Source organism: Camellia sinensis, chromosome 5 (genome assembly GCF_055761805.1).
Source record: "Camellia sinensis isolate YWXY chromosome 5, ASM5576180v1, whole genome shotgun sequence".
Taxonomy (NCBI): domain Eukaryota; kingdom Viridiplantae; phylum Streptophyta; class Magnoliopsida; order Ericales; family Theaceae; genus Camellia; species Camellia sinensis.
The window spans coordinates 189,181,619-189,209,081 of record NC_138965.1 but is presented as its reverse complement, the minus strand read 5'-3'; the positions used below and the strand labels follow the sequence as shown (position 1 = coordinate 189,209,081).

Genomic DNA, 27,463 nt, shown 5'->3' with positions numbered 1-27,463 from the left:
TCAAAACTTTTTACAATGCTATCAGGGATTCCCTCTCAGGGAAAGACAAATCTTATCTTCACACCTCAAAGATCAAAAGAGATGATATAACATTAGGTGGTAAAATTGAATCACATCTATTCAACTTCTTATTTTTGTCTCAAAAAATTTTAGGAATATTTGGTTTGCATGCAAACTCATGTTTAATTTAATTTTTTTAAGGATAAAATATATTTTAAATCACTTTTAGTTCCAAAAATTTCAATTTCAATTGCAAAGTGTATAAAAGACAAGATACAATGTGTTTTGGAAAGATAGTTAAAAGTTGGCGTTTTTTTTTTTTTTTGTGAAAGAGAAAGTGGGTTAAAAGTTAGGAAGTGACTTTTAACCCACTTCTCAAAATACTCATTATATCACAAGCCTAAAGATATGCATCTGACTATGTACAAAGATAACCTTCACATGATACATTAAAAATGCAATTTAACACTCCTCACAAAATTGACGGTCATTGATAGATGAGTTTCGAGTGCAAAATTTGAAAACATTTTAGTGAATAAAGTAAGCAAACTGATTAATAGCTATGACAAATTGGACCAGATGAGTACCAAAAATCACATACTCACAGATGAAATGATAATCAAGTTCAATGTGCTTTGTGCAAGCATAAAACACAAGCTATGTATGCAGTGTTGAGACTATCACAATAGAGCATTACTGGCATCAAAAAAGCAAATGAGGCTCTCAGAGACTGAGAAATCCACAATGTCTCAACACATTATTGTGCGAGTGCACAAAATTCAAATTCAGCACTAGAATGAGATAGAGTATGTTGGTTCTTGGCACACCAACAGATGCATGGGTTTTTTTTTTAATATTTTTTTTTAAGAACACACCAAATCTATATTACTAACAGCTGTGGTTGAGGCCAAAACCACGCAAAAATCCAAATTAGAGCCTCAACAATCAAGGCATTAGAAAAAGGCATGAAAAAGTACTAGATGAAAAGAAGGCGGCAATCAATTGTGCCGTTGAAATAGCATAGGATACGTTTGACAACAGTAAGCTGCGGGGTACATGGTACACTTATAAACGACAATATGGTACACTTATAAACGACAATGTCAAGCCTGGTAAAGTCGGTCTCATCCCATGGTTACTTGGTCCCATGACAGGACTTGGAACCCTTTCCTCATGCCCTAATTAAACACTCAAGCTAGCTTCTTCACTGGAGGAACCTGCCTGCTATTCTTGTACTTGTGTATATCATGGATAGTACAACAACAACCACCATTGAACTTACATTTATTTTTGGGCAAGTAAATTAATCAAGTAATTAAATCAAGTTGTGAATCCAATGGTACCCTTTGATCAGTACAAGTCTTGCATTCTGGAGGAAAAAAATAGATGCAATCTTGTTGCTTATATACAGATCAAGTTCAAGAGCTTCGTTTAAAGCCATCTACAGATTTATATAGCATGATAATGGGTACAAATTTACAATTTAGAATGAATCCCATAATGGATCCTAGTGGAGGCTAGAATTTTTTGTTCAGGGTAGAGACTTTTTTTTTTTTTTTTTTTTTCCAATTAATAGAAAATAAATTACAAATATTATAATAATTACATCAAACTGAATATTCAACTATGAAGAAATACACAATCACAAATATAAAACGAACCCAACAAACAAGAATGGACCCAAGGGTGTTCAAGCTTTTTTATTTATTTATTTTTGAGAAGTGACAAATGCCATCCAAAACACATACTATTAATAAAAGGGGAGAGGTTCTTTGACGAATAAAAAAATAACAAAAAAATACTTTAACAACAGTGAATTTGAAAGAAACAAATATATGTTAATGTGACAATTTCATTAAGCATTGATCATAAAATGAATGGCTTGGTTCCATCTATATAATAGAGAGGATCAAGATCTATAGCAAAAAATTGTTTGGCATTGATGGTGTTGGCATATATATTGTTACCAAATTTATGGTGTCAGCCCAGCCCAATCCAGGCCCATTTTGGTGTCTCATACATGATTTTCACTTGTATATTGGCAAGCTAGTTTGAGATTAAACTTGGATTTTTAGCATTGCAGGTAGACCATAGATTCAGCTAATTAATTGTTTCGTGCCTCAACTAATTTAAATACTATTTTTATGTGCTACCCTCAAATTTGTTTGTATTTATTTTTTCCCACTAATTGAGCAACTTAACATAGAACTGAATTTTCAAGAATAGCTAGCTATTTATTTTTTGTAATATAAATGTGATTCAAATATATAATTATTAATATCTGACTATCTTAATTTTTTATATGAATATTCTAATAAATTAGTCTTAAAAAGTGAATGGTTCGTATTACCGACGTCAGCCACAAAATGGGTCTACTAAGTTCAAATTATTTTCTTAAATTGGATGATCAACATGAGAGAATGGTTGATTTATCAAATCGAGTTTGAGAAAAACATCTAACCATATGTGAGGTCATGTTCAACCTATACTTTTTATTTTCCTCATCAAATTTGATTAAAACTTTCATCAAATATATCTCCCTTGCTCCTTTGATTTCATTGATTTTTTTTTTTTTTTAAAAATATCCAACTTATCCCAAAAATATTTCTTAACAATTTTTTAATACTAAAAGAAAACAATTTCCAATCATTACTTAAAAAATCATCAAATATGAATAAAAATACAATAGTTGAAAATTCAATAAAAGATTTAATTTATCTTTGATTTGATAAGGGGTTTGATTCTCACTTCACTTTTTTGATGCAAATATTTATGAAAAGATTAAAACTCATTTTAAACTATTTTTCAAATTTAATAAAGAATTAGAGATGCTATCAGATCTTTGTTGAAAACCCCAACATATTTCCAGTTGAATAGTTTTTTTTTTTTTTTTTTGGGTGAATAAACCAGTTGAATAGTTAAAATGGTATTGAATTCAACCTTGAAGTTTGAAGAAATTTTCCAGATGATGTTAAATTAGACCATGACCATTTCGGCTTATTTGACAAGTTGGTTAAAAACTAACTTATTGAGTCATATTACTTCTTTACTTTTATACGTTTTTTTAAAAAAATAAAAAAAATTGACTTTTAACTTACTTTCTAAAATAAATCGTAATACTTATGAAAGCATGAGTAATAAGAGAATTGTTTTGACACATTTCAATCAATTAAAAGAAAATTCAACCATATTCATCTTCATTGTTACGGTCTCATTCGTTGCGGGTCCTTTCAAAATTTGGAAAATCTACTTCTACATATATGTAATCTTCTAACTATTTTATTTATTTATTTATTTTTGTTCCCCATGTGATGCCCCCCAAAGTCAATTCGGCATTCCAAGAGTGTAAAAATCTACTTTGTATAGGGGATGTCTTTCATAATGTCTCATATAATGACTCTAGAAAATATTTAATATATGAGAATATAGTCTAATTGTTTGTTGTAAAATCGTTAAAAAAAAAAAAAATTAATTAATTTTGCAAGAGAAAAAAAAATTGATTTCTTTTGTGAATTCTCGTAGTATTTTAATTAGACCACTTGTGAAGTTTTATGACCTAAATACAATGAATAATATTCAAATAATTAAATAGTCTTATTTAGTGCAGTTTTGCACATGTTAAAAGTTTATAATAAAAAAGTAGAAACGGAAAACATTGTACCGGTTTATTTTGAAAAGTTGATTTAAAGTTAGTTTTTTAGTTTTTTTTGCTTTTTTGGGTTACATTACTTGTACTTTTTTTTGTACATTTACTAAAAAAGAAAAATAAATTAAAAAATCAACTTTTAACTTATCAGTGGTGATAGAGATCACTAAAATGGTAGCACTAATGCCGGCTTTAATGAGCTGACAGTGTAAGAAAAAAAAAAAAAAAAAAAAGCCAAACTATCACATCAGTGATGGGGACTACATAGTGCCACATCATTAGTGGTGTATTAGTAGTGTTAAATTAGTAGTCTAAAACATTTTTCTTAACTTATTTCTTAAAGTAAGCTACTTATTTCAACCATGTTTATCTCATAAACGGTAAAAGTTAGAAAAATGACTGAGACCCCCAGCTGGGGGTGCTGGGGGTCAGCTCTCATTGGACAAAAAAAATTGGTTTTTTTTTTTTTTTTTTTTTTTGATTTTCGGCCAACCCCAGTGCGACACGTCACTGGGGGTCGTCAGTGGGGGTCACCCCACCGGGGGTCTGTAGCATGGCCCGTAAAAGTTATATCAAGCCCTTTGATACATATGCCCAAGATGAAGGAAAAAAAAAACCAACAAATTGCACCAAATAATACCAGGGGCTTATAACATGTGATAACATATGTAAATTTAAACTTCTTATAATTTTTGATTATGCTAGTTATCCTTATATTTTAAACATTTTAAACTCGGTTCAACCAATCTTTCACCTGATTGGATTTTGCCTATGCCTTATTTCCGGCCCATTCAATAGAGGATTCTTAACTCTGCCCTTGGTCTCATTGATAAATAAGTAACACTTTTGGGGCAGGGGAGCGAAATCCATCCCCACCTTGTTATCCCTAAAACAGGGTTTGTTTAGTTTGTTTTTAGAAGAGTTGTTTTTGAAATTTTTTTTTAAAATTTTGTTTGGTTTGTGGTTTTTTTAAAAAAAGTTTCAAAACCACTTTCTCTCTCTTACACATCAATCAATCACTTTTTCTGTTTCATCCCTCATTCTTAATTACTTTTTCTCTCACACACATTTATTCAATTATAACAAAATATCAAATTATCCCAAACTCCAAAACTACTTTCAAAATATACAACCAAACAAATAAAAAAAAAAAATCTAAACTCTCTTTCTAATTTTTTTTTGAAAGCCACTCACTCAAAAACAAACCAAACACACTCAAAAAAACCTATACAAAACAAGATGGGAAAAAACATGTACAAAATGAGATGGATAGTTGGCATAATTAGTTTTAGGGATAATTTTGTTTACATCACACTTTTGTCTTCTTTTTTTTTTTTTTTAACAAGAGAAAAGAATGTCCTGAGGTGTTATCATGACATCCGTAGGCATAACCTTCAGGATAACCGGTTGCCGGTCTGATTTGACCCAACCCATCATTTTTCATCACACTTTTGTCTCTTCACTCTCGTCATTTTTGAATTATTTTTATTACCATTTTATCTCTTAGCAAAATTACATCTGAGGACAAAACTATAGTATTCAAAATAAAAATTCTTTTTACTCTCTTTTTCTACAATCACTAATCCTATCGATACTTCTTTCACCCTTCATGCCACTTCTACAGCAACATTTGCCACTATCTTCCACCTTTCTATTATGCATCACCACCTCTTCTCCGTCCATGCAACACCTTCTTCCACTACTTTTAAGCCCTTTTCCTGCATCCACCGTCACCCATCCTTCAAATTCGATGCATCCTTCTCCTTCTTCTACCATGGATCTATTTCTTTATGTTTCTTTATCTTTATTTCTCATATGTAGTAGTAAGAGGCTAAGAAGGAATTAAGTCGCTAAAAGTGGGGCTGGATAGGGTTGGGTCGTGGTGCAACAAGGATAGATGTGTTGCGTGCGTGCGGTGAGGACTAGTGAGATGCTGGTTCGAGTTTGATAAGGAATCTAAGCAAGTTAGGTGTAATGGTTCAAAACTTATTAAAATTTTTAGGGAGATAATAGAGAAAGAAATGATAGGAATGATGATATTTTTACAATTCATTAGTGTGTTTAGTTTTAATTTTTGGTATTTAATTTTTAAAAAATTGAATTTTTTATTTTTTATATTTTTAGTAAATATTTTTAAAATTTTAATCTATTTTTTTTTTTACTTTTTTTACTTAGATATATCCAAAAAGTAAAATATTTATAAAAAATATTTTAAAAATTAATAAATACACAAGAATACAAAAAATATACTGAATTCTCTTTTTTATTTTATATTTTTGATATTTAGTGAATTTTTTAAAATAAAAATTCACAAATATGAAACTTTTTAAGTATATTTATGTTACATGTATTTAAAAATTAAAAAAATGCTAAAAATATTTAAAAAATTCATTAAAAATAAAAATTATAAAAAATAAAAAATTTTAATTTCTTAAAAAATAAATTTAAGAATTTAAACCAAACAAGCTAAAATAGGTTTCCAATCTTAAAAAAATAGGGAATACTAAAATATTTAAATTTTTAAAGATGATTAATCAGATTGTTTTTGTGGTCCTGCAAAAAGAATCACCCTGGTGTTTGCTTTCAAAATTAGCAAATTACTTTTCTCATTACTTTTGGACAGACAACAACACTTCAAGATTCCAAAAATCAAACCCCTCTCTCTCTCTCTCTCTCTCTGGGCGTCAAGAGTAAGCGTCCATCCAACACGTTCAGCCTTCAGACACAGTGTGGTCTTTCCTCTTCCACCATTTACAACGAGCGTCCAACACGTTCCAAGACCAGTCTCCCCACCTTCTTCCTCTCTCTCTAGCGGCGTCGAATAATGTATCAGTGACACGGGTTTTGCATACATGTGTGTTGTATATATCTTCTACCATGCGAATCTTCTTTCAATTCATTCAACTCTCAAATAATCTTTCACTTTCCAATTGTTCGATCCATAGACCTTCATCATGACCTCCGCCACTACGACGTCGTCCAACGGCCGGAGCATCAGGCAAATCATCTGCGATGCTGGCGCGGGGGCCTCTGCAGGTTTCTTCTTTCACCCAAAAAAAGCCCTCATTTTGGTTCAATTTTAACATTTTTTTTGTGTGATTTTGATTAGGGTTTTTATCTGGGTTTGTCCAATTAGTGATATTTATGTTAATATGTTCTTGCAACAATTGATGGAGTGAGCTCATGAGCTTGTTATGTTGAAATGCTTTTGATTCTTGTGAAATTGTCACTGTGAGGTTGTGCATTTGACTCCTTCGAGCTAAAACTGTTGATTGTATCACTCGTTTACTTAATTTTATGTGATTAATGTGCCTTGCAGGTTTGTTCTTTCACCAAAAGCCCTCATTTCTGGTTCAATTTTAACAGTTTTTGTAATTTCGATTAGGTTTTCCATCTGGGTTTGTTCGTTTTGTGATATTTATGTTAATGTGTACTAGTAACAATTGATAGAGTGAGCTAATGAGCTTGTTATGTTGAAGTGCTTTTGATTCTTGTGAAATTATCATTTTGAGGTGGTGCATTTGACTCCAAGGAGCTAAGGGTGCGTTTGGATGGACGTAGATTTCAAATAAAGAGGTTTGAGGTTGAATTTTATAAAAATGTTGGAGAGTTAGTTATTGTAGGTGATATAATAAGTCGAGACAGAAGATATGTAATTTAGTAATATCCTTGTAACCAGGGAAGGAGAATCCTTAGCATGATTTCAAATAACTACTTTTACATAGTTATTTCAAATTCATCATGATGAAGTTATATAATTCAATCTTGAAATTCATGGCTAAACTATCAAATCTAAATTTAAGCTGCTTTCCTTGAATGATTAATGTCAAATCTATGCATTTCAAATCCTTAAATACAAATGGAACCGAAAACTATTGATTGTATCACTTGTTTAGCTATTTTATGTGATTAATGTGCCCTGCAGGTGCTATAGCTGCCACTGTTGTGTGTCCGTTGGATGTAATTAAGACCAGATTGCAGGTCTATGGCCTACCTAAGTTGCCCCACTCTGGTCCAAGAGGTATGTGTTTTTTGGATGAATTATGTTTTTTTGTAGCCGGTGGTAGTATGGTCTGTTTGTTTATCCATTACCAATGGGAATTTTTTATTTTTTATTTTATATTTTATATTCATTTTGGCTGACTAATCTTTTAGAATTTGGAGTGCATAAAAAATCAGTATTTAAAAAGTTGGTTGTTTCTATAGAAACTATATGTGCCAAATAATGTCAAGGGTTTTGATTAGTATTTTTTAAGTTTGACTAGTCAAGGATTTTGATGATATTTGGGTTTATAAATAAATACCAAAATTATTTTCTGCTCATCATTTTTTTTGTGATAATCAGGTAATATCATTATTACAAGCTTGCAAAATATAATACAAACTGAGGGTTTGAAGGGAATGTATCGTGGTCTTTCACCAACATTGGTGGCACTACTTCCAAACTGGGCAGTGAGTATTACTTTTCTTAAGTTGTTCCTTGAAAGACAATTGACTGGGACCTCTTTTATCATTGACAGAGAGCCATTGAGGCTTCAAATTTTTTTTTTTCTTATTTTTTTATTACTGAAATGTAGAACAGATTTTTCCTATTTTTTAACCCCATCAATATTTTACTGGTTTTCTTTCCTAGACAATGCTTTTAGCTTGCATATGTGTGATCACTGTGGTTAACTACACTGCTGTGAGGAGTTAACACTCCGAAAAAAGAGTTAGGATGTGGTTTTTCTTGTGTCTAAATCACCGAAAGGCCCCCTCTTTCATTCTTTCTTTGTTATTTCTATCATAAAATGCAATGCTTTTGCGGTGCAAATGCTTGCTTTGTTTCCCGTGCTTGTTATGTCTCTGTGAAAATAAAAAACCTTTAGAGTTTTAATAAAATAAAATTTTATTATGTAACCATATCTAATTCCTGCGTAGGGCTGGCAATTTACCATTGGTCTAAAGCATTTTATGTAGCGACTTTTTTACTTGCATGTGCTCTAACAAATGCATCGGTTTTATCTTTTTCTTTTTTATTCTTATAGTAATTTATTTTTCAAGTTAATTCTTTTTGTGGTGAAGCATTATCTTTATTTCTAGTTTCAACAAATGACTGGGGAAAACCAGATTTTGTGTAATTTTCAGATGAACAGAAATACCGTATTGGAAGTTGCCCCTTTGGTGATCATGTTTGAAAAATGTAGAACGACACTGCTTTACCCCTCATTTTCAAAGCTGACTCAAGCCAATTTCTTCCAACAAATATTTTCACTTTGTTACAAGCTTTTCCCACTTGCTTTATCCTTCTTACATGTTTGTTGGAAATCAAATTTCTTGGCACTGTTTATATCTTGAATTTATATTTGCAATAAATTATCATTATTGTTTTTGTTTTTATCTTCAGTGAAAACATGCGTAATTCTGTCTTATATTTTCTTTATATTTCTCTAACTGACAAAAGTAATTATTTCTTATGTAGGTGTACTTCACAGTGTATGAGCACCTAAAAGAACTGCTCTGTTCACATGGTAGAACTTTTACAATGTTTTCAACATCGATATGTATTTTGAGTTGCTATGAGACACCTTGTTCTTTGTTGACCTCATTTTATCTTTGAGTGAGGAGTATTAACTTTTGTTGAGTTGGTTGTTTTGGTTTCTTTTAACATTTTATATTGTGATAATGCAGCGGATAACAGTGGTCAACTTACATTTGGTGCCAATATGATAGCTGCTTCAGGCGCTGGGGCTGCCACGGCTACTGCAACAAATCCACTGTGGGTTGTTAAGACCAGACTCCAAGTAGGTTGGGTCTTGTTATGTTCGCAGTTTCTCTCATATATGTTGAATCAATGTATCAGTGAATGCTATTGGTAGCTGCATGTTTGACTTGTAAAAAAATGTATATGTATACGTGTACTGTTATATTTTTATCTATGCAGAGTTCCATAGCTGTAATTATTTTGTTGGGGAATGGTCTCCTATTGGTTAAAAAAATATACTTCTCTACGTAAAAAAGTACCTAAACCAGAATCCCATAGCTGGAAATTGGGATGGAGTTCACAAGAGAAACTCCTTTCTAGTTCTAACACGCATGCAACTAGCTGGCATAGGTATGCGTTTTGAGCTATGCAAGTAAGCCTCTTGGCAAACATAAAATAAAGCACATATGGAAAGCAGAATTAGGAGTGCAAATTGACTATTAAATTTTACCTGCCTAATGATTCCTTTGTACAAGTGTGTAGCATTAATCTAAACCATTTCATTTATAGCTTGTAAACCAATTTCAAAATTAAATGAAAAGAAATGCTTTTCTTGGATAAGAAGGTTAACATACCTTCAGAATTGTCAAATAAAATTAACAAAAATCAAAAAATAAAAGGAAAATAAAATAAAGGTTAACATACCTTTGGGAGGACTTGCATGCACTATTGTTAACTTATGCATATGTTAAGCTTTGAAAGCCAAAAAATTTTCCCTTTTCCTTCTTTCCATACTTTGTCAATCCCCTACTGGTGCCCCATCTATATTAACTAAATTTACTCGGTGAACTCTAGAGCAAACCATGTATCACACAGTTGAAGAATGAATTGGCACTTGGTCCATGGTTTGGAATTTGACAGAAGCATGAAATGAAGTAAGTTTTAGTTTACGTTTGTGAAGAGTAAGATTAATTGCATGCGTGGAGACACTTTGGCTGGCGCCATTGAACATATAATATGTGGAAAAACTTGAAAATAAATTCCCTTGCACTCACATTAGACCTTGAGTTCACTCTATATCCTGGTTTCATAGGACTGTCTACATACTTTTAATGGGCCTTTGAATGTTTTCTGTACACTTTTCTTTCTACTCCTTGTATTTAAGAATTCACTTGTAGAAGATGGCTTTAGCTAGAAGTGATATATTAGTTTTGTTCACTATCAGCCAGAACCGAGAATATGTAGTATGCAAGCTGAAATTCTCTTAGTTAGGCATTGGAATATACATAAGTTTTTGAGGTCAAAAATTTGGCTTTTAGCAGGAAAGCTTTCATTGGAATTGTGTCAAGTAAGGGTTCCACAGAAACTCACAAGAAATGTCCTTAAGCTCTCTTTGTACAAGGTGATAAGACTCTACAAAGTTGATACTCGCCTTTTGTTGACGTTGGCCAAATATTCCTCCAAGTTGATGGCAAATAAATCTATCCTTGTGATTTTCTTGAGACTAAATAGACGAACTTGAACTGTGCTTAAGCAAGTATCCTTTTATTGGCTGGTCTACCAAACAGCAATAATAAAATTGTGTAGTCCAGCATGACTATGACATGTGCTTAAATTATGGTTTGCACATTTACAGTGTTTCATAAATTGAGTTGTTCCGGTTACTTTGATACTGATTTGAACTGAGCCCTTGTGAGTGTTGCTTCTACTAACTATGTTAATTTGACTGATTTTTTAGCGTCTCTAAAGATTATTATATGATATCATATTTGTATCATTCACAATGTTCATTTCTTTCCTTGTTTAGACACAGGGAATGAGACCAGGTGTGGTTCCTTACAAAGGCATTTTTTCTGCGTTAAGAAGGATTTCACATGAGGAAGGAATACGGGGGTTGTATAGGTCAGTAATTCTTACTTCATATTTCACTTGTAAGTTGGTAGATTCAGGCTTCATGATTCACTGGTACAGAACCAGAGATTTTGCACATTGATGCAGCTTGTTCTCCTTTTTCTGATAAACTAGATAAAAGTTTGTAGAAAATAGTTAGTCCCAGTGTCTAAAGCTGTATGAGCTGAGAATGTTTTTGCCATCATAGTTACCGAACTGTTCAACTAAATATTTTCAGTGTCATAATGCCAATTTTTGTGGTTTAAGCAGTGGTCTTTTGCCTTCACTAGTTGGGATAAGTCATGTTGCAATCCAATTTCCAGCTTATGAAAAGATCAAGTCCTACTTTGCGAAAAGGGGTAAGGTTTTCTTCTTGCCATTCTTTCTTTTCCTCTTTCCTTTTTGAATCGACTGTAGATGTTAATCGAATGTGATTATGAGATGTGATTGATGATGATCATACTTATTTGATGGTTCAGATAATACAACCACCAGTAAGCTAAGTCCTGGGAAACTTATGATTGCCTCAGCAGTATCTAAATTAGTTGCCTCTGTAATGACTTACCCCCACGAGGTAAGTGTCTCTGGATTTTCTCATCTGTGACAAACCAAGATTTCTATCTTCACGTATATAAATATATATATATATACTGTGAATTTGCGCCTTATTATGTTTTTGTCATAATCTTTGGATTTCTCCATATTTACCAGGTTGTACGATCCAGATTGCAAGAGCAAGGACAAGTCAAGAATTCTCAAGTCCGGTATGATGGCGTTGTTGATTGCATTAAGAAGGTATTCCAAAAGGAAGGTGTTCCTGGTTTCTACCGAGGTTGTGCAACTAACCTATTTAGAACGACTCCATCTGCTGTTATAACATTTACCAGCTACGAGATGATACATAGGTTTTTGCAGCAGATTTTACCTCCAGAGGAGAGGAATTCAGTGGCCAAACCTGAATCTGATGGCCATATTAATCCTAAGGAGGAAAATTTCACGACTAGAGAAAATGAGGATACAAAAATTTTACGGAAATCGCAAACCCATCTAGTAAGATAACCACAATAGTTCCTTTTGGGAAGCCCTGATAAAGAGCTAAGGGCTGAATAGTGACAATTGTTTGTCTGCCATATTATGGCACAGTGAGGAATAAAAGTAGTTTTGCAATTTTTTTATAAACTTGTGGTTTGATTGTAATCTTCTTTTATAATGTGTTTTAAGTTTCTTTTTAAAATTTGATTTTTTTTTTTTTTTTTTTGGGGGGGGGGGGGGGGGGGGGGGGGGGGGATATTGTGCAAGAACTTTGGCAAGTTTAATATGGTTAAATGAGGAAGCACCTGTTTAGTGCTTGTGAGAGAGGCTAGAATAGGAGTAAATCCACATGGAATTTTCAACATATCATTGATAAAGAGAAAAATTCGACCCCGTCTTTTCCCTTTGCACGACCTCATTGATAAAGGGTAGGGGAAATCTAGGAGTGGCAACAGAGTGGGGGTGGGCTTGGAGTCTTCTATTCTCGTCCCTTATTTTACCAGGGCGTGGACAGGATGGAGAAGGGTGGGGAAATTTTGGCTAGTTTGTCACCTTTAAGAGGAGAGGAGTTGATGTTAATAAGAAAGAGATGATATAACATTTTAAATGACAAATATTAATGAGTAATAAGAATAAAAAAGATTAAAAATCGAGATAGAGGTAAAACATAAAATATATGTGAATGTTTTGGTGTTTTACACTTATTATATCTAACTGATGAAATTATATATATAGATAAACATATAGAAGTCATTTATTTAATATAATTGGGATTTGCAAGGAAAAAGTAGGGCAAGTGAAGCTACCCTCTCCCCGTTTTCTTATTGGGGAGGGGAAAATGTGTACAAACTGGAGTTGCGGATGGTATTATGATTGGTTGAAAATATAGAATATTATGATTTTGTATTGAATGATTGAGAAATATAAGGGAATATAATGAAAGAGTATGAACGTGTGATATTTCAGAAGTGCCTAATAATTTTTTTGAAGGGGTAGGGGTAGGGGTAGGGGTAGGGCAAATTGTCATTCTTACAAATCATAAGATAGTTGTACTTCTTCGTTGTGAAAGTTATGAATGTTTGTAGGTATGTTATGCAATTTGTAGTAAAATTTACTATTGACAAATTTATGAAGGGATTTAAAAAAGAAAAGGTAAAAAGTGGGTGACACTAAATGAAATATAAATATATTTTATTTACATTTCACTTTTCTTTTTTATTTTTCTTTTTAAATCTCTCAACCAAACTTAGCATAAAGTGAAAGTTATAAATATATGGATATATATATAGTGAGTAAAAAGTTATACCATTTATATTACTACAAAATTTTATAATATTATTAGAGATATACGTAATAATCCGTAAATGTGGTTAGACGAAATTGGTGGGAAGCAGCACCACCATGAAGCTTTTTATCTGCAGCTAAGATGTTTTTAATGTGCCCCGTTTTTCACACAATTCTCCCAATCAAAGTGTTTGCATAATTTACTGCTCATTATTCTGCTTTCTCGTTTCTTTATGCGATTGAGTTATGTCAGGGACCCTAAATAATTTATTAAATTTTTTACTAAACTTTTGACATGGGTGTACACACATGTAAATTTGTGTGAATTTCACGCTCATATGAAAGAGATTTAATAAAAAATTTAGTAGATTGCGCCATCTGTCTGATAAATAATATGCTTATCGTGGAATGGATATACAAGTCTTGCAGTCCGTCTGTTCGACGTTTTGACCTTTGAACGCATCCTCGAATTCCAACCTTTCATTAATTTTTTCATTTAATTTGATTTTAAATTTGAGTAGAATTCCATATGAATTATTCCAACCCATCAAAATCTTTTTAATTTTTTTTTTGTCTTATCCCAAATGTCTCTTTCAATCAAATTTGATGAAAAAAAATATCTCTAATATTTCATCTTTTTAAAATTTTCATCAAATTCTAATTGAATGAAAGATTTCATGAATTCTTAATTTGATGAAAAAAAATGTTTCTTTCTTGATTTGATAAATATTTGATGAATGGATTGGAAATGACTTTTGAATATTTTTTTATCAAATATAAATTTGAAAAAAAAAAGTTACGAATTGGAGATGGTTTTATAGTATTTGGTGTAATTTATGTTTATAATTTATTAGATAGAAATTATTTGAAAATTAGAAAGAGATACTTTTAATTTTTGTTTTTTATTATCAATTTTCACCTACTTCTTGATGATTTCTTGTAAAAGAAAGGATACTTGCAGAGAGAGAGAGAGAGAGAGTTTGAACAAGTCTATGGGTCAAGTCTTTATAGTTTCTGGCCCTAAAGGCGAGTAGGAAACCCGAGTGTTTGGCCAACTGGCCATTCCACGTAGTATTACTATGATAAAAATTTTAATATAAAACCCATATCATATGAGTTTCACATCCATCCATATATAACATTTGATAAAAATTTTAATAGAATTTTAAGATTTCTAACATTTTTGTTATAACTCTGCTTTTGTGCAAGTCATCCTTTAACAAATTCAAAGTCAACTGCCGTGTTTAGCAGAGAAACAACCACCAATGGTGTTAGGCAAATACTACACAGGCCTCAGCTTTTTAAAGTAAGAGCATTTTGTTCCATTTTCGCTATGGTGGTTTGTTTTATGCTGAATTGGGAATTTTGAATGGCTTTTCCCTCCGTTTTCGCTTTCTTTATTGTCTCTCATCTAGTGATTCTTTACTCTAATGGGCACCCACTTAATTCTCCAGAGTCCTTCGACTGTGGAAATCTTGGGCAGATCAAATTCCCTTTCTCCAAGGACACGTATCCCCGATGTGGGTTGTGCATGGCAAATTTTAGTGAAACAGTTCCTAAAATCCTTTTAGGGAAGGGAAAATCGTACGAAGTTGATAAATTCTTGAAAGATGAAGCCCTAAAGGTTAGTGAGAATTTGCTAGGAGACCTCATAAGCTCCGAAAGTTGCAAAAATTTTCGTAACTTGACTGTTCCCAATAGACCACCTGTTTTCTTTAAAATCTTGACTGATAACCTCACCTTGTTCAAATGCAACATCAGCAGCCATGAACTGCACCAGCAGACAATGCACTATTTCCATGGTAATTACTGTTATGGAGGATGGCCAGGCTACACTGTCTACTGTAAAAACCCTTATTAGATTTAATGTATAGATAAAAAGAGAGAGAATGAATTATGTATTGATTATTGATTGATGTATGTTATTGTGTATATTACAAGGATTTATATAGGAGAGGATTTGGGAGTAGGTGAAGGTGGTAGTGGAGGTGGTAGGTGGAGTGGGTGGTAGTGGAGGTGGTAGGTGGAGTGGGTGTTAGTTGAGTAGGTTTAGGTGTACATTAACAGCCCCCCTCAAACTCAAGGAGGATAGGAACTAACCAACTTGAGTTTGAAGAGAATAACAAAACAGGAAAGTAAACTGATAAATAAAATAAAACAGGATAGGAGACACGGTATGGTCGTGTCAGACCGTTGTAGGAGACACTTTATGAGGTCGTGTCAGACCGGTGTAGGAGACAGTTTATGAGGTCATGTCGGACCGTTGTAGCAGGACAGTTTACGAGGTCATGTCGGACCGGTGTAGCAAACAGTTTACGGGGTCATGTCGGACCGTTGTAGCAGACACTGTGTGGTCGTGTCAGACCGTTGTAGAAGACAGTTTTATGGGGTCATGTCGGACCGGTTGTAGCAGACACTGTGTGGTCGTGTCAGACCGATGTAGAAGACAGTTTATGGGGTCATGTCGGACCGTTGTAAAAGCTGACAGCTGACCGGGATCAATGTCGGGACAGTTTACGGGGTCATGTCGGACCGATGTAGAAGTCGCACCCTCAAAAGGTGTGCCCAAACCATAAAAAGGCGTGCCAGATATGATGGCGAGACACGTGAGTGCCTTGGCTGGCGCGCCCGTTTGTCGTCTGGCGTCAAGTGGCGCGCGATACGCGTGGCTGCCTCGGCTATTTAACCAAGACGGAGCCTGAGGCCGAGGCAGACGCAAAAAAACCTGCGAAATCCTCTGAAAAACTCTTCGTTGTGCTGAGAGAGAGAGTCTGTAACACTCTGTTGCGAGAGGTATTCTGTAACACTCTGTTGCCCAGAAAATGGCCTCGTCTTCCCGGAGTCTGCTCACTCTCTTTCCCGACCTCAACGAGGCAACAAGAGAGATAACTGGTGCGGTGGCTAGTGAACCTCAACCAAACACTTCTGGTTTTGCTCCGTTGAACTTTCCGATGCGGTCTGTGGAGCAAAAAATGGCGGTGCAAACTGATATTGAGGCCAATCAGTATACTTTGAAGTCATGTGTGGAGACCATGACTGCGGTCACAAACTTGTCGCACCGGCTGCAGAGTAGGACAAATGAGGTGCAACAGTTAAACGCCCAACTAGCTCTGCTCCAGCGCATGTATAAGGATGCGCGAGCAGAGATAAGTGTGCTAAAGGCGGAAAATAAGGAGCTGAAGCGGAAGGCCACCGTGATGTTCCGATTTGGAGGTCCGCCATATGCTGCAGTGGAGGAGCAGGGAGTAGTGATCATGCCCAGTGGAGTGGAAAACACGGAGGCAACACCAGCAAGGGCCGCCCAGGACGGAGGCAAGAAGAAAAGACCGGCGGCAGAGTAGAGAAGAAAAATCCCGCCTGTGGAAGAGGTTGTTGTGTGTGGGTGGTTTTTTTTTTTTTTTTTTTTGGTGTAAAATGGTGATCGGGGTGAGCCCCGATATGAATAAAATGAGTTTGGTGTGCAATTCGTCTTCCTCTGCTGCTGTTTTTGTTTTTTTTTTTTTTTGCAAAGAAATAATAATGAAAAAAGGTTTCGTGGCCATGGTTTTGTGAAAACCTGCAATGGGTTTGGTATTTGTTGTTGTATATGGTTTTTTTTTTTTTGGTGTTTTAATAATAATAATAAGAATAGATTAATGGCGAAAGCATGTGCCTCGGGGTATTGGAAAGTGAAAAAAAAAATGAGAGAGAGAACCGATTCTGATATGGTGTTTTTTTTTTTTTTTTTTTTTTTTTGAAGATAAGAAAAGGGAACAAGACCATGTGGGCAGGAGCCATTGCTGAAGGCAGAGTTTCATGGGAAATTGTTCACCACGAGGTGTATTTGCTTGCATGTGATGGCTAGAGAGATATATGTTGGGCTCGGGCTAGAGAGAGAGAGAGAGCTTCGGTGTAGGTGACTTGGTGGGTGTGGCATATACAGAGGAGGAAAGAAAAATGAACCAGAGAGAGAGGTAGTGGGTTGATTAAAAAATAAATAAATGGCTCTGGGTCTGTGTCGTGCTGTCTGTATTGGGGTGTGAATGTATGGTGTGTATTAGAGAGAGAAGAGCGAGAGCTAGTGCATGTGTGTCGGTCTGTGAGGTGCCGAAAGAGAGAGAGACGGCAACAAATTCTTGTGAAGTGAAAGCTTTATTGAACACAGAAAAAACTGGGATACATGGTCAAGATATGTTCCTTGCACTACGCATCACCTGAAAGACGTTGATAGATCTTTGGCGGGGCTTCTCAGTGAGTGTGAGAAAACGATGATGAAGAATGAGAGTGTGAGTGGGAGTGCGAAGGAGCATAGATCTTGTTGTAGGCGGTTTCGCCGACGAGGTAGATGCCGAAGGCGACGAGAGCGATGCCGAGGCCAGGAGTGGCGTGGCGGAGCTGGTTCGTCAGCATCGGGTGCTTCCTCCACTCGTCCCTCCTCCTGAAGAACTCCCCTGTGGGTCCCAATGGAGGAAGAAGATAGCGGAGGCGAGGCCAAAGAAGAGATCGGGGAGGAGGGAGGTGGAGTCGGAGATAAGGAGAGAGAGAGATTGTGGTTGTCTAGTTGGAGTCAAGCTCATGCATGGATCATAAACTGCCATGTGTGGTAGAGATCCGAAGCGGCATGTGGCAACGGGTTCGCCGATGGATAAGCTGGTGACGAGCATGATGAGAAGATGCGGATTGATCGTGGGAAAAATTGATGAAGCATAAGCATGGTTGGGTTCCGGCGGGCGTTGCGCTCTGTGCCTAATTACATGGCTGCAACTGTGTTTGCCAAGGCTCGGATTCGATCGCAGAGTGCGCCGAGGCAGAGAGCATTGACACCAGAGAGAGAGAAACTGAGTTCGGCGAAGAAACGCCTTTCGTTCCCTGTTCCAGGAGAGGCATACACCAATGGAGTTGGGACTAGTGATAGTGATGTTTCATTTGAGTGTAATAACTTGAGGAGTCCAAGTTGGAAGAGCATTTACAGAGAACAGTTTGGGATGGTGCAGAGGCCTAATATGTGCTTTGGTGATGAGGGTTCTTCACCTTCAACTAGTGGTGGTGTTAGGAGGTGGTTGAAATGATGCACTTTTAACTGATTGAATGAATCTTCTATGTGCTTTGGAGGTTTGTATCAGAGTGGCGCAGCATAAGCATGGTTGGGTTCCGGCGGGCGGTGAAGGCAAGGTTGCCGCCCGCCGGAAGGTGAAGATCACCAAGAGCTAACCTATAGCTCTGATACCATATTAGATTTAATGTATAGATAAAAAGAGAGAGAATGAATTATGTATTGATTATTGATTGATGTATGTTATTGTGTATATTACAAGGATTTATATAGGAGAGGATTTGGGAGTAGGTGAAGGTGGTAGTGGAGGTGGTAGGTGGAGTGGGTGGTAGTGGAGGTGGTAGGTGGAGTGGGTGTTAGTTGAGTAGGTTTAGGTGTACATTAACAACCCTAATCCTCATGTTCAAATTCCTAGCAATACACCATGTAACTGTGAAGTTATTCAACTACCAATAATACAACCAATCGTGAACCCAAATGCCCGTGCTCAATTTTCACTTTTGGCCGCTGAATTCTCTATTTTGTTTCATGTGTTAATTGAATGTCCTGAGTTTCACCTTAAAGGAGTCCAATGTCTTTATCTCCCAGAGTTTCAATGCAAAACCGGTGAAGGTCACCAGAAACCAGGTATTTGTTTTTCTGCATTTGCACGCTGCTATATCTGTATTAATCCACACAAATTGAATCCAAAATCTTCAATCTTGGTGCGTTTTAATTGAAGTGTTGTTTTTCCTCCTTTAGTTAAGCGCAAGCATTCAAAATTTACAAAGTAGATTACCTCTGCAATCAACTTTTTCTCCTCCCATCTTTTTAAACATGCCTAACCGATGTTTTTGTCCTTGACATTGGTTGTAGGAACAAGTCACTTGAAATTGATTCTAAAAACAGGTAATATACTTATGAGTAAATATCTTACATAAATGTTTCAAATGTTCTTTTTTATTCATATGCAACATTCATTACATGTTTTTGAATTTTAAGGATTTAATCCACCAACTTCAGTCGATCAAAACTTGTTTTTGCTCCTCCAGTTCCTTGTTACTTTTATTGTTGCTTTCATGAGCATTAATGAGTGAATCCAAACCTGACTAAACCTCTATTTTCTTCAGCCATACCTGGAGGAGTAATCGTGCTGCTTGGCTTGCTCATAGTTTCTATACGGTGTGGCAAAAAATTGAATTGTGTCTCTTCATTTGTATTTTCAAGGAACACTTCTTCCGATCCCTCCTCAAAAGCAGACCTTGAAGGAGGTAGTGTCTACTTTGGGGTCCCTGTCTTCTCCTACACTGAATTAGAAGAAGCTACTAATAACTTCGATCCCTCTAAGGAATTGGGAGATGGAGGTTTCGGCACTGTATACCATGGTAAGAAGGTTTAGAGTTCTCCTATCTGTCATAAAATTACCACATTTACATTTGCAATTAGCATGTTCATATTCATATTCGAATTCTTATGTTCACAGTACTCATGCCCATTGCACAATATTTGATCTTTTCCCAACCAGGAAAACTCCAAGATGGGCGGGATGTTGCAGTCAAGCGCCTATATGAGCACAACTATAGGCGAATAGCCCAGTTCATGAATGAAATTAAGATCCTCACACATTTGCACCACCGCAATCTTGTTTCCCTTTATGGTTGCACTTCTCGCCTAAGCAGGGAACTCCTCCTCATCTATGAGTACATTCCTAATGGCACTGTTGCTAATCATATACACGGTGATCGAGCAAAGGATAGACCACTCCTATGGCCCATACGCATGAGCATAGCCATAGAAACAGCGAGCGCATTGACTTACCTCCATGCTTCTGACATCATCCATCGTGATGTGAAGACTAACAACATACTACTTGACAACGATTTTTGTGTCAAAGTTGCAGATTTTGGGCTTTCAAGGCTCTTCCCCATTGGTGTCACTCATGTCTCAACGGCTCCACAAGGGACTCCTGGCTACGTCGATCCAGAATATCGCCAATGCTACCAACACTACTAAAAAAATCACTTTTTGCGACCGCTATAAACCGTCGCAAATAATAAAAAAACAGTCGCAAAAGACCTTTTGCGACGGCCCATGTGACGGCAAATGGGGGTCGCGAATGTGGGGGTGGCAAATACTTTTTGTGACGGCAAAGCAACGGTCGCAAATTATTCGCGACCGCCTAAACTACTTATGGCGACCACTATTTTTCCGTCGCAAAAAACAAAGAAAAACACTAACATGATTTTTGGCGACCATCTTGTTACCGTAGCAAAAAAAAAAAAAAAAAAAAAGTTAAGCAGTCTAAGAGTAGTAATGACAAGAATTTAGACGGTATAGCATTGTAGTTTAATCAAGCATTCCATTTGAATCTCAAAATTGGAGTCATATGTGAGTTATTATAACTAAAAACTTGGGAAAAGTTCTTTTATGAAAGAAATACAATCCATTGGAAAACAGCTCTTTGTTGATGTTAGGGTGCGTCTTGAAGAGGACACCTGGATTGCCTCCAGTCTCAACTTGAAAGTAAGGAAAGATGTTAAAGCATGCCATTAGATAAAGCATCAGAATTTAAATCTACAAACTCAACTCATGGAGAAAAAAGTATGCACTTCTAAAGATACCACAAAAATTAGCTTTAAAAGGTCATTAGTCTTTTAACAGCAGAAATAAACTTAAGGCAATATTATAGTCTCTAAATATGGTGAAGAACTAAGCTCCTGTTTGAATTTCCAACTGAAATTGAATGGGGCCATTCCTTTCTCACAAAAGAATTTAACTTAAAACTCATCAACCTTGAACTGTTATTTCCATAAAGCCTATAAATGACCATATATGAAAAAAATTATAAAATAGAACTCTACTTGAGATTACTCTGTAACACAGTTGACATATAAAAATACAGCAAGATTTAGATAAAATAAGCACGGAACAAGGTGGCGATGAAAGTGGAGAACCCCCATGCGAAAACCATCAGAAATTGCCATTATCTAAATCCTCATCAAGTGACCACATGTTGACAATTGCAGTTCCAAGTTCAAGCAAAGGGAACACAGTTCAGGAGGAAGAAGACATCACTACAAAAACTGAACAAGAAATGACTGAAGAACAGTCCTCATTTTCCATTCCTGATGCTAAAGACGGGGGTCAAACAGAGGTAAATAATACAGGTAGTCCAAATGAAGTAGAGAAGCACACCAGGGAAGGCGATTTGATGGGAGGGTTTAAATCAGACCAGGCATTTAGACAGATACAAAAGATCTACATGTCTCACATCAACCAAATCAGCATAACTTTCACATATCAAGGCTACTCTTTAGACAGATACAAAAGGTGTTTGAATTTAACAGGACTGTTCACAATTTCATAACCATAACATCTAAGAGATCTCAATCCTAGAAAACTTCATGCAAGTCATTCAAAAATTTCCTCTAAGTGCACAGTATCATGTGAATACAAGAAAATGACAGAAGAGAACCTGGCATGCCTCTGACAGAGTTGAGAATCCTTCTTCAAAACAAAGCTGAAAGTCAAAATTTTAACATAAAAGACATGTATTATAAGGTTCAGCTGAAAAGCATAGTAAAATGAATTTGGAACCTGTACTCGTCACTAACACCATATGAAAAGACTATATCCTGAAACTCTTCAAGCACTGCCACTGCACATGAATTCATAAGGTTTAAAGCTTGGCCATCGTTTGGTTTCTCAAATTCATGACCTTCAGAAAATCACTGACACACACTCATCTGCAACATTTTTCATTATGTAAGATGTTTCCAATGAAACTGAGGAAAGACAGATTTATAGATCCAACATGCCTTCTTAGTTTTAGAATCAAACATCCTTTCCAACATCACCACATCATGTTAGGCCATGAAAATTAGATTGGGACTTTAAACAGTAATTCTATGGTCCCAGAACTTCTTTCCCAGAAATCTCCTAGAATCCAATTACCATGTGCAATATCAACTACAGCATAAAATTGGGTATGATCACTTGGTTGCAAGAAAAAGAAAACCAATAAATGAGCAGAATATATATATATATATATATATATATATATATGGGTAATACATGAGCAGAATTGTACAATCATGAACTAAAAATTATACACGCGAGGTCACATATATCGGTAATAAGACTGGCCAATACTGACCATAGGGTAGGTATGATCTTTATCTTTAGGAAAAGTCATAAAACTGAACTGTTGAGTTCTAACATAAGGCATGGCTAGAATGAGGACAAAGGAGAATATATGGTATACACTCCCATATAAATACACTCAAAACATGATTACAGTACTTATGTTTCTGCGTGTGTGTGTGTGTGTGTGTGTGAGAGAGAGAGAGAGAGAGAGAGAGAGAGACTTATGCAGGTTAATTCACTGAGCCAATTGCTGTTTCTCTACGGATACTTGTGTGCAAGAAAAGAAATATATGGTCTTAGAAAGCAACATACCTAACTCATCCTACTTTACAGCATCAAGAGAGAACAACAGACAATTTCCACAATTTGCAGCAAAATGAGAAAAGACAACTTACTGTATGGTTCTACCATGATAATTGACATGTGCTCATCCAAGTATTCAATGACAGCAGCATGGCCACCCCCATGTACATCAAGCACACTAAACTTTCCGGCCTCTTCAGTGTGTTCCATCATCATCTACAGGGAAATGTATGAGCAGACCATACTTCAAGCCAATCACATAATCTTTCTGAACGTGACCAGAAGCTGTATGGACAAGCCCAGTTGCTGACTCTGTTGTAACTAGTCTCCCCCAATGACAAATGGACAGTGTCTGCTATCTATTGGATGAATATACCTGAAGCCACATTTAAAATCCACATGTTAGATAGCATCATGCTGACAATTCACAACACTGGAACTCTAAAGACCTGTAGCTTCTGATGTAAATTTGGACATGAAAAATCACATAAACAAAGGACAATGATGGATTCATACTAGAATGGCATAACTCTTAGAGGACATAAAACAGTTCGAAAGTTCTATTTCCAAACATAACCTGCAGTTTTCAAGATCTGAACCCATTAGTATTTTCTTCACAACAAGCTTTGTGCCCCATTTTGCTTCTGATGTTGACAAAAGGTTTAACGCTATGATAAGGAAGGGCTTGTTCTGCTCCTTCAGAACATTGCCAAGCCTCTTCCTTCCTTCTCCAGGAGATGTAGAAGCATCTCCCGAGAGTGCATGCACCTCAACAACGGCATATTGAAGCTTCGGATTCACCACAACAGCTGAGCATGAAAAAAGGAATATTTTATTACATATTATAATGTATACAAGGAAAAGAGTGTCATATAGTTGTGTATGCATGTCACATTGCAAGCAAAATGTGCAACATTACTGTATGAAGTAAATAGACACAGTTTAGAGGACTAACAGTCGATGTAGTTTCTGCTATAAGCAATATTTCTCCTACAGTAGTAGTGCATGCTATAAAGAAAGAGAACTGCAAGTGATCACAGAAGAGTCTACACTCTACTACACTCTAGACCATACCTTATATGACATCTTCATTTCCCACTAAGGCAGGACTCAATTTTCTCAAAACCATGGCTTAATGACAATAGTTATATGGATAAAATATACATATAAGAGGCCATGGAAATTTTGGTTAGTTTTCTTGAGTTTCAACAACATTGATGTGAATACATAGCCCTCATATACAGAATGCACACTAGTACAATTTACTTGTTTAATCAAAACTAGTTAGAGGAGCTCAACCACTTTTCCATCTCAAATACTCTTCAAATGGTAAATGCTACTACTAAAGTGGGTAGGTATAAAAGATAATATCAGCCGCTGCAATTCAACAAATTTTCAGGAAGATTGCATCAATGAGTAAATGAGCATTTTAAGACTGTTCCTAGCCCAAAAGAAGATGTAAATGCTCATGTTTTAAACAATGCCCATATACCATATACACAAGCGCTGAATATCAACAATATATAACCTCTTATTGTCATTGCATTACCTATTATCATTAACTAATAAAAAGTGAGGAATACCAACAGAGGATTTTCTAAGGTGGGGTAGGATTTAAAAAACAAGACAAAAACAAAAAAGAAAGAAAGAAAAAAGAGAAAATAACAGCATGGGTAATCCTCAAAGTTCAAGAAGAATTATGGGACCCTACTCATCTATATTGAACATTTAATATCAATTGAAGCATACAAAAATTGGCAATAAAGGGAAATCACAAAGATATGATGAGTCATTTCAACAGTAAAAGAACAAGACCTTAAGTTACATATTTTTCTAGGCGTTCCATGGAAAAAATATTATAAGCTAAAACTATGAGACCCTCAGTATTATTGCGTAATCAGACATGTAGCACAGATGAGTACGCAGGAGTGTCGTAAAAAATAATAATATATATATAGGTACAGCCAATTAATGTTAAAGAGAAAAAAAAAAAAAAAACCACAAATTTTTAGTATTATAATATAATATTATATTGTACATTAGCTAAAAGAATAATGACAAACTATTATTTATAAATTACCGATAAAATTGGGAAACCAAATTACCCTTTTCAGTAGATCCTACAAAAATTTCATTTCAATATATAGTCTTAAACCATTTTCATATCCCATGTACTTTTCCATTATATGCAAAAGGGCTGTAAGAAAGTCTACTTGCTAGTTTTAACTGTTGAATCCAACTTTAGTAATTATCATATCTTTTAAAATTTTTCCACACATTCTAAACATGTTAGATATCGGGGTAATTTGAGGAGTATTGATATCCGATACGGATGCAATGTGCTTTGTAGTTTTTTTGTCATGAATAGAGGGATAAAGGTTTATCATGGTGAAAAATAAGGTTATTCTGAACTAAGCTTTTAACATTCTAAACATGTTAAATAACAATATCCTGAAAAGTAACCCACAGAACCATGACATGGAGAATATGTGAATGCTAGTATAATCAACCAATCTAAGTAACACTAGCAATCAATCCCTTGCTTGAATTCGGATGTTCCAACAAACATGCACATATTAACACAATAACATGTTCAAAGAGGTGAAAAAAAAAATTACTTCAAGTGAAATGAAAAAAAAAAAATACTAGAATATGTTTCTTTTTTAGAAATGAAATATGTGGAAGTGCATATTATGTGGCACCAGAAGTCCTCCACAGATCTTATAGACTATAGGAGCATACTGTAAAATATATTAAGAACAGAGCATGTTATACAAGTGAGACAGATAGATATGTAAGGAGAAAAATGTTCAAACAAGGTTGCAACAATTTTACTTGGACTAACGAACTTTGCTTGAAAAATACTGTAAAATATAGTTGAGAAAAGCGAGATATTCTTTGATGCAAGTGCTACACGCTAACCTGTTGATGAATTCGCTTCTTCAGCTAAATAATTTCTGGATTAATAGCATCATCCTCTCTGAGATATAACAAACCAAAGATAATGTGAATGCTCTCTGATATTCATTTGTTGATTCATTTCTCTCAAATTAATAGCAGATGAGGAAGGATTTATTCAAACCAAAGCTTGTTTCCAGAATAAGCCTACCTGGTGAAAAAATCAATACGAATGAATGATTCGAATTACAGTGAGTTCAGATGAAGAAGTTGAATACGAATTACAGTGAGTTCAGTGAGTTCAAGTGATCGAAGTAGAGAGATGAATAAGTTGAAATACGAATGAATGATTCGAAGAGACTTACTGAGACGAGAGAGAGAGAGAGAGAGAGAGAGAGAGAGAGAGAGAGATACCGTTGGAGATCTCTTCTTTAGACGACCATGGTGATCTACAGTGCGAAATCGAGAGAGGAATCTTGATCTAACAATGAACCTGGTTACTCAGACACGGTCGAGTGATTTGGGGAAAATGAGAGTCTAGGGCAGGATATAAATCAAAGATCGAGCGATTTGGGGAAAATGAGAGCCTAGGGCAACATAGAAATCAAAGATCGAGCAATTTGGAAAATATAAATTGGGCTGAGTCCCAATGGTGGGCTCGCAAGTTTTTGTTTGAAAATATAAGTCCCAATAGTTGCTTCGCCTGGTTTGCCGTTGTAAATAATATTTTTTGCGACGGTCAAATAATCAGTCGCAAAAAACAGACGCAAAAAGTTATTTTTCTAGTAGTGCAACTTACCAATAAGAGTGATGTTTATAGCTTTGGGGTTGTGCTCATCGAGCTCATATCATCAATGCCAGCTGTTGACGTTAGTAGGCATAGGCATGAGATTAATTTGGCTAACTTGGCATTAAACAGGATCCAAAATCATGCATTTAATGAGTTAATAGACCCATCTCTTGGATTCAAATCAGATTCTTCAATTGAGAGGATGACTACCATGGTGGCAGAGGTGGCTTTTCAGTGCTTGCAACTTGAAAAGGAATTGAGGCCTACAATGGATGAGGTTTTGGAGTCTTTGAAAGAAATTCAAGGGTCCAAAAATGAGAACAGTGGAGAGCAGGTGTTGTCGAATACACGGCCACCTCCTTTGCCTGAGGGAGATGATATTGAGTTGTTAAAGAATAGCAAGGAGCCATCTTCACCAAATTCTGTGACCGATAGATAGGTTAGTTGCTCTACCACATCGATTTCCAGTGGTCAAGGCTTCATTTCACTCTGCTTTACTTGAATAGTAGTAAATGCGAAAGCAAATGTTTGATACTCCTATCAAAGAATTATGTGATCTTTATCAATATTTTTTTCTTTTGGGCAAAAGGAAATGGATGGAAAAAAAATTCCAAAAATAAAAAATAAAAAAATACTGAACGTACATTTCCATTTTCAACATGAACAGAATTTTCTTACAAAATACTCAACCAGCATGATATGGCCGTGGCAATAATGAAGGGTGTTTTAGTTGGAAAATGGCCGTGGCAATAATGAAGGGTGTTTTAGTTGGAAATGAAA

General features: G+C 35.5%; 2 protein-coding genes across 6 annotated transcripts; both read left to right on the top strand.

Annotated features, from left to right (window-relative positions):
- The first annotated feature begins 6,184 nt into the window (after positions 1-6,184).
- On the top strand, positions 6,185-12,453 carry LOC114297789 (nicotinamide adenine dinucleotide transporter 1, chloroplastic). Of its 5 annotated transcripts, XM_028242275.2 has the most exons (11): positions 6,251-6,500; positions 6,592-6,682; positions 7,572-7,667; positions 7,992-8,098; positions 9,108-9,156; positions 9,317-9,433; positions 10,649-10,731; positions 11,137-11,231; positions 11,490-11,578; positions 11,699-11,793; positions 11,931-12,453. In XM_028242275.2, the coding sequence occupies exons 2-11, from the start codon at positions 6,601-6,603 to the stop codon at positions 12,276-12,278; spliced, it is 1,161 nt and encodes a 386-aa protein (XP_028098076.2). In that variant the 5' UTR covers positions 6,251-6,500; positions 6,592-6,600; the 3' UTR covers positions 12,279-12,453. The 5 variants fall into 5 exon arrangements, with proteins under 5 accessions (XP_028098078.2, XP_028098077.2, XP_028098075.2 ...); XM_028242276.2 differs by having other exon boundaries at positions 6,188-6,682; positions 10,652-10,731; XM_028242274.2 differs by having other exon boundaries at positions 6,188-6,682.
- Positions 12,454-14,537: 2,084 nt separating this feature from the next.
- On the top strand, positions 14,538-27,249 carry LOC114297804 (uncharacterized). Its single transcript, XM_082872414.1, has 9 exons — positions 14,538-15,393; positions 17,275-17,368; positions 17,839-18,032; positions 18,293-18,570; positions 18,627-18,704; positions 18,983-19,194; positions 19,641-19,931; positions 20,072-20,547; positions 26,685-27,249. Exons 1-9 carry the CDS (start codon positions 14,905-14,907, stop codon positions 27,120-27,122), a joined length of 2,550 nt encoding a protein of 849 aa, XP_082728540.1. The 5' UTR covers positions 14,538-14,904; the 3' UTR covers positions 27,123-27,249.
- The last annotated feature ends 214 nt before the right edge of the window (positions 27,250-27,463 follow it).

Coding starts and splice junctions, on each gene's coding strand:
- LOC114297789 (XM_028242274.2), top strand. CDS start 6,601: ATGACCTCCGCCACTACGACGTCGTCCAACGGCCGGAGCATCAGGCAA. Junction 7,668..7,991: donor GCCCCACTCTGGTCCAAGAG/GTATGTGTTTTT, acceptor TGTGATAATCAG/GTAATATCATTATTACAAGC. Junction 11,794..11,930: donor TAATGACTTACCCCCACGAG/GTAAGTGTCTCT, acceptor CATATTTACCAG/GTTGTACGATCCAGATTGCA.
- LOC114297804 (XM_082872414.1), top strand. CDS start 14,905: ATGGCTTTTCCCTCCGTTTTCGCTTTCTTTATTGTCTCTCATCTAGTG. Junction 15,394..17,274: donor TCTACTGTAAAAACCCTTAT/TAGATTTAATGT, acceptor TTTTTTTTGAAG/ATAAGAAAAGGGAACAAGAC. Junction 17,369..17,838: donor CGAGGTGTATTTGCTTGCAT/GTGATGGCTAGA, acceptor ATCTTGTTGTAG/GCGGTTTCGCCGACGAGGTA.